The 16,604-nt window shown below is 35.3% G+C and overlaps 1 protein-coding gene across 1 annotated transcript; it reads right to left on the bottom strand.

Annotated features, from left to right (window-relative positions):
- Positions 1 to 377: 377 nt before the first annotated feature.
- Positions 378 to 15,378, bottom strand: LIPI (lipase I). The gene is made up of 10 exons (XM_021532459.2): positions 15,179 to 15,378; positions 11,708 to 12,084; positions 10,050 to 10,158; positions 9,303 to 9,404; positions 8,216 to 8,305; positions 6,985 to 7,152; positions 5,587 to 5,679; positions 4,736 to 4,847; positions 4,193 to 4,366; positions 378 to 699 (listed from the first exon to the last, which is right to left on the bottom strand). Exons 1-10 carry the CDS (start codon positions 15,225 to 15,227, stop codon positions 612 to 614), a joined length of 1,362 nt encoding a protein of 453 aa, XP_021388134.2. The 5' UTR covers positions 15,228 to 15,378; the 3' UTR covers positions 378 to 611.
- Between the last annotated feature and the right edge of the window lie 1,226 nt (positions 15,379 to 16,604).

Here is a 16,604-nt window from a genome sequence, read left to right as displayed (position 1 = left end):
ATGAATGACTGCAATAGCATTCATCTATGATGAGCATAAAGACAACAGATTTAAAGTAGAAAGTTTACAAATGTGCTCACAAATATTATTGTTCCACTCCTCATACTGAGATGTTACATAAAGAGAAAATATGAATTCATTTATCCAATGAACATAGCACAGCAAAACTCTTGTGTATTAGATCCGTAGATCACATATACAGCATATTAAATTCATTTAGTAGACAGATCATTATGTTTCCATGTAAAAGACATTACAAATAATAAATATTTAAGTATATGTATGACAAATAATGTGCCAGGATTATGCAGATAATTCATATTTAATTCAGTAGTTGCTTCATTGCTAACAAAGAGTAATGAACAGACCACTGCATGTTCTCCACCATGATACATTTACTTTCTTCAAATAATTTTCCAAGCACATACATGTCTGAACTTTTCAATTAATTTCAGCCTAAGGCACTCAGAGAAAGTAATGCACATTATCAGGTAGACTCTTGAAAGATAAATCTACCTTATCTCATTTCCTTTCTCATTGCAGTCTTTATCCTGAGGAAGTATCAAAATGTCACTGCCCTGAGAGAAATTAGGTTAGGAGTAGCTCTCTTTTCATGTACCCCTCTCAGAGCAAGGGATAGGTTTGAAGGTCACTTCAGTGTTCTCCATCAGTACAAAATCGTATCTGCACAGCTGTAGCCTATAAAAGCAGAAGGAAAAAAAAAATCACAATAGAAAAAGTTAACTTTAACAGAAAAATATTCCAGTATTTGAGTTATTAAACCTCCTGCATTTACCAGCTCTCAGAGACAGTACTGAGAACAAGAAGTGTCTCCTTGCCTAAGTTCATATCTTATTTAATGCATTCCTAGAGTAGCTTTGATGGACTGAAAAACAACCAAATATCTGGTTGTAGCTGGATGGTGCAAAGCCTATCACACTGGTCTGGCATACAAAGATGGCTGCAGCATTTCATCCATTACAATATTAATCTGCATTCAAATTAACTCTTTAGCAGCATGACCCAAAATCTGCACAATTCCTGTTAACACAGGGCCTGAACAATTTATATTTTGAGTTCCCTAGGTAGGAAAATTTCTCTGCTTTTTCTTTATATAGGAAAGTAAAGAACCACATCATAATATTTTCTCTTCTGCTTGCTATGATTGCATGTGTAAGAAATTTTAATGCAGGAGAGTAATTTGTCTTTTGAACACTCAGAAAACTCACAGCTGACTAATACTACATGAACACATAAAGAGGTCACAAAGGGAGCCACATATACATGAAAAGCATGTTTTTTGAGGTCAATATGTGCTCTGCTTTCCAGGGCAGAGGCAGGTCAGAGTCCTGCTCTTCATGCACTATTGTAATGTATGGGGAGAGCTGGTTTGAACAGGAAAATGATGGACACATCCTCGGATGGCACCTCCATAGCATACAAGCCATGACTTATTTTATTTAAAATTATCTTCTATATTGCTCTGAACTCACAGATGGAGCTATACCACACAATTCACCTCGGCCTGGAAGTAGAATACAGTGAAAGAACAAAAGGAGAGAACAGCACACCAGGCATTTCCATTGTTGCCCATTCTTTTAAGATTTCCTACCAGTTAAGGCTCCACCTGTCTGTATGTGAAAGGACTGTCAGACTTCTACTTAAGAAAATATGACAACTTTTAAGGTCTCCACAAAGTTATGGCAGTAATTTTATGACTAAATAAGATCAAGATGAATTCTGGTATTCTGTACAATGCAAAGCAGAGAATTTCATCCAGTCCTTCATCAACAATTTGTTTTGATTTGAATTCAATGTTTCATTATTATAGTATTTTTGTAGTATGATTTATATCAAAACAAAATACCTAGCCAAACCATAATGCTGAATTCTAGAAATAAAAGCTTATGTTTTCCAACATATTTTATCTCATTTGAAGTGCAATCCATCTCAGCTTGTGATTGCTGAGTAACAGGAATGCCTCACAGGAGAGTTGCCCTGAGCAGGGAGCAGGTTCAACAAGGAGTGAAACACAAAAAAATGGTTTTGTTAGGTGAGGCTTCCTTAACCCCTCAACCTAAATGGCTTCTCTGCTGTCTACTAAAAATCATGGTCATGACACACTTGTTCAGAAGAGGTATTTTCAAGGTCTTCTTTACATTATCTCTGTTCTTGTTTTGGTCAAAAAATCCCAGCAGTGTCTGGTTTAAGTATCTTTGAGACATTCACCTTCCTCTTTAACTGCATCTGAATTCACTGGCAGGTTCATCAGATTTTAGGGATAACTGACACCTAGTCATGCACAAGTTAGCAAAGCTTTCTTGTTTTATGTGTGAGCAGAAATGATATATCTCAGGGATCAGAAGAAGAGTATAAAAATGATGAGTACCTTCCAGCATTTCCATATTCACACACCATCTGTGTGAATAGTAGGCCAGCCCAGCAGAAAATTGTCTGTGATATTCCCCAAACTCCCACAGTTTGCCATTAACCCAGGCTTGGGAATGTCTGAGACTCCTATTGTCTTTTATCCCTGCATCTGTCCCCTGGTTATTATCTACTACTTTGTTGTGAATAATTTAAATAGCTTTAATGTAGTTTTTAGCTGATCATCCTATATTCAAGTAATTGTTGCAATTATATGTAAATAAGGTAAATATAGGTTGGTATAATTACAATGAGCAATTAGGCAATTATACCAATGGTGCTGTAACATCTGTATTTAAATTATCTTCACAATTACCTGATTCAATGCAGTATTTTTCACTGTTCTCTAAAAGTATCTAACATGCCTTTATAGCTGCAATATGATGAGGCTCCACATGAAGGACTTTAATGGATCTTATATAAAAGCATCTCAAGTGCATCTTACTTTTAAACTCACAAGACTCAGATTAACAGGACTGAAAACTCAAACCCTATAAGGGCTGTTCACTGAAAATCTTGCTTGTTTGCTTATTTGCTAGATCATTATCTGAGAAAGTCCAAGTGCTGACAGGCTTACACGAAATGTATCTCCTGATTTATCACCACTGGGCTGAAAAAAAATTGGAATATGATTTAGAACTTTCCACCCACTCTCATCACCAAATGCTTTGAAATACAATCATGCCATTTTCACCTGAGAGCTTGAGACTTATGGCTTTCAATAAGTTAATAAAGTAAAATGTGTGTACATTCTGGGGTACTATTTTGATTACTGAGTGTTTTGTTTCTTCCTAAGTTTGTCCCATCCATCTCCTCCTCTTCCTCAATAAATCTAAAGTAGTAGATTAATTTAAGAAGGTTTCATAATTTTTGCAAAGTATCATATGCAATTCCTACTAGGCTATTATCATACACCATATAAGAAATCCTCAAATGTTACATCTCAAGTTAATAAAATATACTGACTTTAGACTTACTAAGTATTGTAATATTATTCTCATTCATTACTCATTTGCTATAACTTATTTGATATGCATTTTTAGGTTTTTATTTTAAATTCTGACTTTCTTGAATCTGCCATTAATAAGAAACAAATTAACAACTCTCAAATAAAGTACTCTTGCTACTTCTGGATGTTTATTACCTATTCCAGGTAATATGTTCTTTTCACAAGATGCAAATGCAAAATTTAACTGTTAGAGTTACTGTACAAGTAAATTTGGAGATTTAAAAAATGAACATAAGGTAATACTGCTGAATTATTTTAGACCAGAATTAATAAAAGTTTAGTAATTACATTCAACTACAAAAAAAAAAAAAAAAAAAAAAAGCAGATTATTACTTTTTACCATCATCAGTAAGACCAAAAAAACTATTCCAGTCACACACATGTTGCTGAAGTGTTCCATTTCACACCTGAGTGTGGAAAGCTGTGCACAGACACATGAGAAAATCAGAAAAGTGCTTGATAATATTTATCTTATGGAGGAGAAGCTGGCCATGCAAGTCAGGCTGGTCCTTGTGAGCACAGCTGTGACACACAGCACATGTGACACCTCCATGTACAAGCTGCTGTGCACTAAATGTCAATGTACACAGCAGCTCTTCCACATGACAAATTTGATCATTAGGATGATGAGAAGAATATTCATACACTTAGGAATATGCAATTAAAAAAAAATTAATGCAGGGAAATACAGGTTACTGAGAAAACATCCTGAGCACCCTAGTTGATACCCAGCTGTGATCCATGACAAACACTCACCTTTTTGGATTATTGAGAGATTTCAGCTTCATCTGAAGAATCCTAAGCTTTTTTGGGGGACCTATTAAAGTCTTCGTAGAAAACGTCAATGAAATTTTTCCAATTTTTTCAATGTCTTGGTGAAATCCAGTCAGTATTTTGACTCTTTTATATTGTTGGAATGTTGAAGCTTCACTAAAGAAAAATATTTAGTCAGGCTTTTGTTAGCTGAGTAGCATTCATTATTGACAAGTATTATTATTTAACTGGGAAATCTTGTGGGATGTATCAACTCTGAGCACTCAGAACAAGGCCAGCTAGAACAGGATTTAAACCAGATTTAAAACTGAACAAGGACCTGGGAAAGGATTGTTTCAGTGTGAGGGCATTGCCCCTGATACTGGGCCATATCCAGGAACTGGGGCCATGGCCAAGTCTAAACAAACTCAAGATATTTTTTCAACTTGAAAGCTAACAAGTGAAAAGGTTTAGAAAACTCAGAAAATTATTCCTATAAAGTAATTAAAAAAAAAAAAAAACATTTAAAGACAAAGAACAACATACCTATTCATCTGCGACTCTACTGTGTTTCCAGCATTGTCTATTATTTTAACTTTAATGAAACCTCTCCTAATGCTTTTATTCCAGGTAGTAATGTCCAGTAAGTAGTTATACACTGCAGGAAGAAATAGGAAATCATGAGAGTCAAAGAATGACCTCAACAGGAAACAGTTGGTATTCCCACCCTGTTAAATGTATTCACTGGTAGGTGAATTCCAAATATCTAATAATTAAGGCTTTAATTAATAAATATACTCTTTTTCAGACCGATTTGTTTTGCTTCCTGAATTTGCATATTCTTTTTTCTTCTTGATCTTGTATATTTTCCTTTAAATTTATACTGTCATTGCAATATTTCTTATTCTGCTCCACATGCCTCCTCCTACCTTTGATAATGTTTCTCTTCCTCTTTTCTCCCTTTTACCACCACCAGTGAGGGGCAGGGGAGAAGAGTATGAACAGGTTTGGGTCGAGCTCAAATACACAGGGAAGAGGAGTTATTTTATATAAATTTTATGAAAAAAAATTATGTAAAATTCTTTGATCACATCTAAGCAGGTTGCATCAATCCAGCTTTTTCCCTCCCACTTGATTCTCATTTTCTGGCTTCCTTCTTCCTCCTGGCAGTCCATCCCATTACTATTAAAGGTCTATTTCTTTCCCAGTTCACACAGTATTACTTTTTCTTCTTCCTCCAGTCTATGAAGTGACCCTTATTTCAAGGTTTTTTTACATCATTTTACACATTGGCTAGCAATAACTTCTACTTTTAACATGTTTTTACTCCAGATCAGCTAAAAAATAAGAGTCAAAATTTTTATAAGTAGGTTTTACATAGGAATTTAGTCACTCACTGCAGAATGGGTCTTGGTCTGAGGTATCAAAGTAAGCTTTTGTTGGTGAACTGTATGTTATCAACAGCCTTTTCCATCTATCAGCATGATAACCTGAAATACAAAGTTTAAATACTTTATTTCAGAAATTCAGCAAAATCACTATACACATATGTTTACACAAAAGAATCTCAGTGTGACAAATTTGGCTTTAATTTTCTTAAATATCCTCTGAGAAAGAAAACTGACTAGAAAAAGGAAGGAATCCTCTGAGTATAACAGACTGTAGAATGCAAGTATTTAATTCCTCTAATATATTAGTATCACTAAAATTGCCATAATGTAATAAGAACGTCTTTAATCTAGATACTAACTCCAAAAAGTAGTGCTTACAAAATCCTGCAGATGTAATCCCTAAAAATGTAGCCCATATATTTGCAGAGAGGACTTACAGGATAACTTTCTTTCATTTGAATCATTAAATATCTTTAAATTCTTTAGCCTATTTGCAAACCACCTAAACTCATGGATTTAAGTTAAAAAGAAATGTATACAATTCCATGATTGTTTTCTTTGGGTCTTGATGACAGTCATTGTTTCTAGAGCAGATGATGCTGTTCTCTCCCTGTTAATCTCTCTACTTTGAGTGGCCAAGGAGGGCTAATTCCAAAGCAAGAAGCAGAAGAGATTGCAGCAGAAGGATGCTGCTCCTCCACTCAGTTCCCAGACTCAGCAGCTGACTGGGGAAATATTTTGGGAATTCTGTCCAAGTGCATCATGCTTGGCTAATAACCATGCTGGGAAAGTCCTGGGGTCTTTATGTCCTACTATAAAGGCTCATAATGGTTGGGTTCTTAGAAAATAGCACGCAGATCTATCTGCTTTCTTCTAACTTGATCCAACTAATATAACATGCACATCCCAGAACAAGGATGCAAAAAAAAAAAAAAAAAAATTGAAAGTTAACTTCTAATTATGCATTTTTAAAATTTCATTCTTAAGAAAACTCTGCCTACTAGGAAATGCTCACACTTTTCAAACTGCACCCAAATCCTCTCTAAAAGCAACAAAATACCAAAAACAATTAAAATCCCCTCCAAATAAAAGCTTGATTCCAAAGGAAGAGAAAAACCCCATGAAGTTGCTTTAAACATTATTACTCTTAAATAAAAACCACAGGTCCTCTAGGGATCATAAGATACTCTTAAAACCTGAAGTGATGAATTAAGCATAAGTTTCTCCAGAAAGGGGAAACATTGAATCCATTCCAGACTGGAAAGCATAAAGACCAAAGAGTAGGAACATTCATCACCTGTGCTTACCAGAGATGAATATAAAGCAGACAAATCCATGAACTTTAAACTACTATAACTTCCCAGGAAATCCCACCCAGCCCAGAACAGATATGGTAACACTTACCCAATACTGGACAGGACATTGGCTTGAAAGCATCACAATTAACACATTTTCCTCTCTTGTAATCCAAATAAGAGTCACAAGGATATGTTATTAAGTCACACTTGCTTTTCAAAGATGATAAGAAGAGGAAGACAGATCTCTGATGGTCACATTTAAAATACTGAAATCCTTCAGGGAAGAAAAAAAAGAAATATAAAAAGAATAGTTAATAATTTTTATTAATTAAAAAAAAAAGGTGTTATATAAGTAAAATCACAGAATAGTTTGGGTTGGAAGGGACCTTAAATATCATCTTGTTCCAACCCCTCTGCCATGGGCAGGGACACCTTCCACTACACCAGGTTGCTCAGAGCCTCATCCAACCTGGCCTTGAACACTTCCAGGGTTCATCCTGTAGTATATCCACAACTTCTCCATGAAACCTGTGCCAGTGCTTTACCACTCTCTGAGCGACAATTTTGGCCAAAAAAATATTTCCATGAGGAACTCTTCAGAGATTCTTCATTCTGGTTTTCTGGGGAAATAAATTCCTTCCTTTCCTGACAAAGCAAACTTTGGGCATTATAGAGATGATGGTTGAGCTGGCTTAAGGGATTCTCCCATACTCACAGACACACAAGTGGAAGCCTTATGCCTTTGCACAGCTCTAACTGGTAGCAGCACTGTGCAAATTAGTGATGGGAAACACTGACAGAAACAAACATATCCAAAAGAGTAAATAAAAATAATTGCTAGCAGCCTTGTCTAACACTCATGGAAGTTGAAATAAGCAAAATTCTGCATCAAAAGATCATTTCATAAAACTGTTTTCACCCTAGAGCCTAAAAGATATGTCCAACACCAAAACCTAGTTCATCATTGCCAGCCAGGAGGAGCCTATAACACAGTGGGGACGTGGAAGCTTTGCCTTCCATGTCAGAGCAAGGGACACAAACACCTTCCCCATATAACCAAAGAAAAATAATGACCAATATATTCAGGTTGTATATATAATACAACAACATAATTCCATCATGCCAGTATTAATGATATGATGGGATGTGTATGTTATAGCAAGATTATTTTCAAATATTTTTATTATTTTTCTTTTGCTGCATAGGGATGGAAAAGAAAGAATACAGTCTTAGATCCCATATTACTGACTAAGTGCAGTACACATTCAATTCAATTTAACCTTTTTTGATTTGATCTCAAATTTTTCTTCTCATTAAATAAACAGATTTTTATTTACCACTGAAAAATGTTTTTGGACAACCCGGCTGATCCATTCCTCCATTTGGATAGAAATCAATGGTTCCTAATGGCTTCTTGAAACCTAGTACTAAAGTAAAAACATCATGAATAATAAAAAAAAACAAACATAAACAGAATTATGAAAGCAATTATTTATCATCACATTCACTTCAAAAATCATGGAGGTCTTAAAGAAAGTTTTTGCAATTCTATCATTCTTTTTGTACTGTAAATCAAAGTCATACTATGAGGTAAAAATCAAAGTTTTTTCTCTTTAAGAAAATTATATATATGTAAAATGCAGTGCACAAATGTATAGAAAATTGTGTAAGATGCTGCAAAAGGGAAAGAACAAAAACAGCTGTAATTGATATGTTATTTACATAAATAAATTTATGAAATTCATGTTCTCTCCAACCAAAATTCTTTCCCAGTGCAATTTTCATTAGAGTCAAATTTTCCATTTTTTGCAAGACATTAGATTCTGAACTACACTAATATTGGCAGTAAATCAAAGCAGAAAAATCTGTATCTGTCCTATAAAAGTAAGCAAAATTCCATGAGTAACAGTTATTTCAGTCTGACCTACCTTCCTTTTTACTATGCATTATCATTATTCACATAATGAGAACATTACAAAAATTGGTATTTTACAGCCTCACACTTAAAATTGTATAGGAAAATACTTAAATTTTAATATTATTAAAGAAACTGATATGAAACTACACAAATAATGGAACAGTTGTGGCATTAAAGGTTTTTATCTATGGTTAGATAAATCAGACTTTACAATGCTCTTCTTTTTAACCTTACAGTAGCACGATTTAGTATTTTAAGCAGTGGCTCTGTGATGTACTAAGGTGATGCAGCAGAGCCTGACTGTCTCAGAAGGCATTAATTCAGTGATAACCATGTGTTTACAACCTCTGTGTTCATATGCACTTGCACAGCAAAAGAATGTTCATGTCAACACAAAATATTCTCCTGCAGCTCTATTTGGCTGTTACAGAAACAGCTCGTCCCTTCCTTTTTGCTTTCCTGCCTTTCCTCAGGCTGAAAGAGGCAAGTCAAGGCTCTGTTATTACCATCAATATCTGAATGGATTACATCCACAAATTGTGCATCAGTAGGATCCAGTCTGTGCTCTGGTGGTTCTCCAGTGAAGGAAGGGCCTGCTGGATCCAGACCTGAACAAAAACAACATTTGCATCAAAAACCCTGGGCTCCTTCTCGAGATACATGAAAGACCAACATCTGAGCATTATTCAGCAGTGATTCTTCATTTTCTTGGTATAAAAATTTTTAAAAAGCATAATTTTTCTCTTCAACTTGCTAAGAAAAGCAAAGATTCCTACCACAAAACTGATCAACCCATATATATGAATTTCTCTATTTCCATAAGTAGATGTGCTCATCTCCCATTTATTCAGATAAATATAAGCCAACAGTATTGGGGATCAAATCAGGACATTTTTTGTCCTTTTCCCCAGAAAATACCATACCTATTACACACTTTATAAAACCAAAATGCCCAATATAACTGCTCTCACCTCCAGAACACAACTAGTCAGACACTCAGGTAGCATATCATTTAATTTAAGTGGCATCTAGATTAAGCACTCAATTTTCATTTGAGAGGTAACGAGGTTGGAAAATTTAATCTCTAATTTCTGTTCTGAAGGAAGATTTGCCCAATTTCCTGAACTGCTATCAGGGCTGTATTTTTCCTCTTGTATGTCATTAAATATTCAGTTCTCGTTTGTCGATGTCTCAGTGCTCTAACAACAATACAAGGTACAATAGAATATGTGCACTGGGATTAAAAGCCTTACCTGTAATTCTGCCAAGTTTGCCATTATACTTCTGGCCAACAAAACCAGCTACATGAGCACCAAGACTAACTCCAATCATATACAGAGAGTCAAGAGAGGCTCCACCCACCTATCGGGGAAAAAAGCACCAAAGCCAGTCATGCACAGAATTAACAGAACATAAATCAGCAGGCTGATTTAATTTTCACTTTTGTACAGTACTTTAAATTATATTTCTAATTCTCTATTTCTTAAAAAAAAAAGATATTACAAAGTTCCTTTCAGTTTGCAATACTATTTTAGTTAAAGTGTAGAAATTATGAAATTCTTTAACTAAAAAAAATGTAACTAGGAAGCTTGAGTCATGTTTCTCCTGAAATGCCACATTAATAAGAAGGGGAGCAGGGGAGGGAAGAGGAAGACATTCATCAGATATAAGAAAGTTGAACCAAAACTATGAATGAGGAAAAAAACTATTGCCCTGCTTCATCCTTCCAATAAAATAAATTAAAAATATAATACCACTAACAAATACTTACGTCACACAACTGCTGAATAATGATTCCAAATGCACACCTAAAAATACCTATTCTACAAAGGAGGCAGTATTCAAAAAACCCAAAAGAAAATCTACTGAAGAACTCTAAAACAGTGTCAGCTGACCTAGTTGGGATCCCTGCAAAATGATGGGGGGACACACAGGATCTGAAATATTAGCATGTCTCAAATTGAATTAGACAGGTCTCACAACAGCTTGTAAGTGTGAAAGCAATAGCTGTGGGACCCTACAGACCCTCCTCCCCACCACTTTCAGGACTCACACACACACTGTCACTGTTTGCCAGGCAGATCTGTAAACAGCAATTAACTTAATTAATCTTCTCATAGTCCTATTTAATTTTTTTTTTATTCCATAACAATAAATCTACTGGCACAATTGCAAATTGCTATCACTATATCTAGTCCCAGAGGACAGATTCTGATAGGCTCTCTCTTCTTTCACCTCAGTCTTTCTCAAAATGTTGGATGTTTTTTCTCAAATTCCACATGAATATTTTTTTACTGCACAGCATTCAAAATTTCTAGAATGGCTGAGAAATAAGTGGTGAGAAAAGATGAAAATTCAAGTGACAAATCAGACAATGGCATAAATAACATCATGACATGTTTTGCTCATTTGATCAAGCAATAAATCTAATGTCCAGTTAAGACCACTGGCATCAACTATGCTTTCAGCAACTGCCTCTAGAGACAAGAAGTCTATACCATTTTGGAATTAATATTTATATCTTTGCCAGTGGCTTATTTCTCATTTAAAACCTTTATTTATAGTAAATTAATAGTAAAAAGAGTAGTGCAATGCCTTTGTAAAATGTTTATGCTACACACTATTTGAACATCTGCTGAATTAATTCTTTCCAGAAGATCTAAAACTTCCAGCTGGTTCAATAAATCAGATGTACTTTCAGGCACATTTCAGTGAAAGGGAAGGAAATAAGAACTCAGGTGAAGTTAAATATATGCAATAATAACTGCAAGTAAAGTTAGTAATATCTCTATAAAGAAATGTGATTTGATATTGTTCACTGGACTTCTCTATAGATATATTTTAGATATCCATTCCCACTCAAACTATGCTCTTCACACTTATTCAGAACAGATGCAATGCTCTGCCTTACCAGCATCTGGTCAACATAATTCTTCAGTATTTCTGCAACTTTTCTGCAGTTTTCCACAGCAGTTTTGTAATTCACAGTGGTAGCACCACGATTCCAATCGACTATAATGAGATTAATATCCTCTGAAGACAGTAAGAGCTTCTTCATGTCACCCAGCCATGCCGGAGGAGATCCTGTTGGCCTGAAGCCATGAATAACAAAGACAATTCTCTTGGTTGTATTCAGGTACTCAGATGCAGTCACATTGTATTCAATGAGCCTCTCAGCACAATCCTGATTTTCCCTTGTGTATAGGAGCAGCTGAACATGGAGTTCTGTTCCAGACAAAGCATTGCCTATGTTAAGGTCTGTAAACTCGGGACATTTTTCTTCCTCATCTGAAAAAAATGAAAATGGCAAGACAGTCATTTGATGAGTTGGGCTACCTGAAATACCACCTCTTCCCTTTTCTTTCCATATCTTTTTCTGCTCAAAGTGGAGATCTTCCATTTTTTTTATTCTTGACCTTTGGAAAGAGGTGTCAAAACATGCACTGCACAGTTTAACAAATGACTCTGCAGATGCCACCATGCTCCTCTGAGCCCTTCAAATGTAAAATTATCCCAATTTTTCCTGAAAAGTGTATTTTTTCCTTATAAGTACTAATTAGTAGCCAGTGTTGATAAGATCCTTTACTTCACCATCAAAGGCAGGTTCTCAGAATTTTTTCACAAGAAGTGTGTGCTGTATAAACAGGAAGGCTGTTGTGGTTGTGTCTTCCTCTTTGGGCCAGGGTGGTTGTGCTGCCATTCCTTAGACCTTTTTTGTTTGATATAGCAATAAGAAACAGCTGTCTGACAAAACAGGAATGATCCAGAACCCTTTCCTATCTTTGGATCACCATAATGGCACCATTACCAAAATATAAAGGCAGAAACAAAAAATCTTGCTCTGAGTTTAAAAAAAAAACAACTTAAGGTCAGTGTACATAATGGCACATGACAAACAGTAGGCTTTAGCATTTCTGTCTCTACTTAAACAGAGTGTACCAAGTTAAGCTGGTCAACAAGATGATGAAGATTTTCAAAAGTCTAAAAAAACCCTAAATTTCTCCTCTGTCTGATTATCAACATCCAAAGTTCACACTATAAAGATATCTTTTGGCTGCTGAGGTCACATTGTATAGATAAAACACTTGATTCTGGGCAGAACACCAACACCTGTCACAGTTCTTCTGCAATGACCTCTTCACCTTTGCTATGGTGTTACCTGGTTTTTGGACAGTGTTTTTGGCCCATGTCTTGACTTCTGGTGGGTTACATTACTTTACACAAGACTTTTGTCTCTCTGGTGCTTAATGGCACCTTTTCAACTCTTCCATCATTAAAATCTTTGCAAAACAAGTCACTTTCAAGAAAGCAAAAGTGAGAAAAGAAATAGTCTTCTTAGTTCCTTAAAAATAATATGAAAAATAACCTGAATGTCTCAGATTTTTTGAGCCATAAGAGAAGCAGTTCCAGCCCTTCTCCTCTTCCCAGAGAACAGCTCACAGGCAGAACAAAATCCACCATATCTGAGATGGACAGCAAGCCTGCAGCCTGTCTTAAAGCTGCAAAAGGCAAGCATGGGTGACTTACAAGATATCTTAAATATGTGTTCAATACTACAGGTCAGGTCTAAGCAAAGCTGAACAATGTGAATTATGGCATTGAAGGTGCAGTAAAGATTCAGTAAAGGCACTAAAGACATTAATTTACTAATTTAGGGAAATAGACCAATCACCTCTAATGCCAAACAATGTATTTACAAGGACTAGATTGGTCACCTCTGGGCTGGAGATCACAAAAAAATTAATGGATATAGTCCAAACAAGAGCAGGCTTGAAGATATACAGTGTTAAAAATAACCTGAAAGTCCCTGCTGTAAACCAACCAGACAAAAGTTTCATGCCTATCATCATGTTAGGACAGTAACTACAATTATTACATGGAGAAAAAGACAGAATTATATTGAAAAATAAATATAATTGTTTTCCCCATTTAAATACAGAATAATATAAGTAACTTTAGCTGAGATTACTAGAGAGGCTATTAACCAACAAGTGATACAGGAAGGCAACTAATTGAATCACTTGGACTTATCCAAGAACTTCTGAAACTGAGAACTGTCCAGTTGAAGTGGACTTATATTTAATAAAAAAAATAATCAAGAACCTGGTAAAATGCCATGTATGTGACATGATCCTGAGATGTTAACAATATGTGTCACATTTGATTTCTGGTTTTCATATATTTGTATATTATAATTAAACTAGAATATAAATTACATTACCCTAACTTCATCTACAAAGTGAAATATAAACCAGTCACTTGATTATAGTTTCAAAGGTACAACATGAAATTCTCATTTTGCCTGATGTAGTCTTTAAATCCAAGTTTAATCACTGATCCTTAAAACTCACTCATTCATATCTAAAATATAAAAGATTCATGCTAAGATATTGCTCTGTATCCCTTTAAATATTTTGATTTTTTTTATCATTTGATTGGTAGAAATAAAAATTACTTCTTCTAAAACGAGTGGAATGACAGTGAGATAAACCAGACATAGCCTGTTCCATGGGAATGAGAAATCTATCACAAGGAAATTATTTTAACCACCAAACCTATTTACTATAGCTGGTAAATATCAAAGAGAAGCAACTCATTTACTCTTGGGTGTGAAATAACAGAAGCTATTCTTTCAAAAGTAAATAGCGAATAAAACCGAAATGATGTTTTTACTGTGGAATTAGGTAAGTGACACAAATAGGTTTATAGATTTCATACTTTGAATTGTTTAGCGAGGAGTCATAGGGGGAAGTTTTTCAAACTCCTGTTTCTCATTGAACACTGGAAGCAATACCCAGCTGCCCTTTGCACTCTCTTGTTGGAATACTCACTCTTTTCTGTGCAATCAAAACATACACATAGGCGTTGGGCTGTTATACATGCATTTTAAGCAAGTTAATGAGTAATTGTAACTTTCTTGTGCACGTTTGTAAGCATTTCAATTATCTTGTGTGATTGAAAAGGGGAAAATCTTAAGTGCACAGTCTTTTTTTGTTACTAAAGTTTACTATTTAAAAATGTAACACATAACTCGAAAATCCAAGCACCTATGACATCAGCACCAACCAATAAAATCACATGAGTATATTAAGACTATTTCATGATTACGTCTACTTTGTACAAAGTGCACATACCTAAGCAGGTCTCTGGGCAAAGTACAGACAGAGATAAAGTATCAGGCTGGTTCTATTTACTTTAAAACACAAACTTATGTCTCAGTTTCAAAGTTAGTGAATTCTTTTTACTAATCATCTGCTCCAATAAGCATAATTCATAAGATTTTATCTTAATCTTGTGGCCAATTTAAATGAAGGAATATTCATTATTTTAATATTTGATTAAAGCAAAGATTCCACATCACAAGTAAGCTAATGGCTCTTACCTGATTTCACCCAGTATATCAAACAGAGGAAGAAACACAATTTCAGCATGTGGAAGTGGAGAAAAAGTGATGTGTAATATCCACAGACAAGTGGCAAATTGAGTGTTTCCTTATGCTAGATGTCCAACACAACTGAATGACACCAATGAAGTGAGTGAGTAGGAAGCAGAAAATAAAGCTGTAGTTAAGCTTCTGCAATTTATGACTCCTCCTATTCAGTAGATAGGGTGGTTGCTGGGCTTTGAGGGCTGGGACTGAATTTTAATCTATTTCCATCTCTGTCTATCAGCAGATTTACACGTAAGCAAGTGATGTCACATATGACTGGCAGCTCCTGCATGTGTGGAGTTTAGGAAATGGGGCAACTAGTGGTGCATGCCATTAAAGACCCACAGTGTGGGGGTTTTAAGTGTTTCACTGAACCTAAATTAGGGGCACTGAGATGGGCAAAAGGAGCTTAGAACATTCTGCTGACAGAAGGATCTTTCTGTAAGAACCAGAAAATAGTTCTGAGAATTGTGTATCCAGAGATCATTTTCCCATAAAATAATCATCTGAGCTTTTTCAAGGATTCATTCTCTAATCTAAATTCTGAGAGGGTCTGCAAAAGCCGCTCTGAAAGAGAGATGGAGCTTAGAGTCCCACATACCTCACCCACACATACCTCACCTGGATATTGGTTTGCTGTGTGTTTTTTAAACTTATTCCCTCTGCATCCCAACTGCAAAACAAATTAATGAATATTTATTTTTATGAAGCTCATTTATTTACAAATCACTTCACTGGGTAAATACAGGAATGCAGACTTCAGGTTTTTAAAGTTTGTGGTGAGGCAAAGAGGCAGATAAGCCCTGCATTATTCATGTGTGAAGTGAGGATGCTGAGTTTGCCTACATCTGTGTCCCAATTATTTCCAGTTCAGGAGAAAGAAAATCATACCATAACCATTCAAATATAATGCAAATGCACCTTAGGAATGTTTCTTGCATAGAAACATTTACAGTTCTTCTAAACATAGGTCTAGGTTTTCTTTGTTTCTTTCCACTACAGTAAAGGGTGTGTGTGTGTGTGTTAATGTGTTTCATTACTTAATTTTTAGTGATCGCTTTCTTCAGCTTTATGAATCTGAGCACTCATCAAAGCTGTGCTGCACAAGTTTTTGCAGTAGACAGCCTTTAGGAAGTGTCATCAAAGGTGTCTTTTTCACTTTGAATGCAGTCACAAGGAGCAAAAGATGCAGTATGTCTGCTGGTATGAAAGTCAGCTCAATAAATGATCTTTAATTAATTTTTTGCTTCCATTTCTCAAATATGTCACTTTGGAGTAAAGTTCACTATGGCAGCTCTTGAATTCCTTTGCACTTCCCTGTCATCTCAAATCTTTGACACTTTGCCCAACCACTACTATAAAAGTACAGCTTTACTGA

The sequence above is a fragment of the Lonchura striata genome, chromosome 2, assembly GCF_046129695.1.
Source record: "Lonchura striata isolate bLonStr1 chromosome 2, bLonStr1.mat, whole genome shotgun sequence".
NCBI lineage: Eukaryota > Metazoa > Chordata > Aves > Passeriformes > Estrildidae > Lonchura > Lonchura striata.
This window is presented reverse-complemented; position numbering and strand designations above follow the sequence as displayed.

Excerpts from the sequence above, each read along its gene's own strand:
- LIPI (XM_021532459.2), bottom strand. The coding sequence starts at position 15,227 with ATGCTGAAATTGTGTTTCTTCCTCTGTTTGATATACTGGGTGAAATCA. Across the intron at positions 8,306-9,302 it reads AATCCATTCAGATATTGATG|TACTAGGTTTCAAGAAGCCA; the intron begins GTAATAACAGAG and ends TTTTTACTTTAG. Across the intron at positions 5,680-6,984 it reads AATGTCCTGTCCAGTATTGG|GTTATCATGCTGATAGATGG; the intron begins GTAAGTGTTACC and ends TTTGTATTTCAG.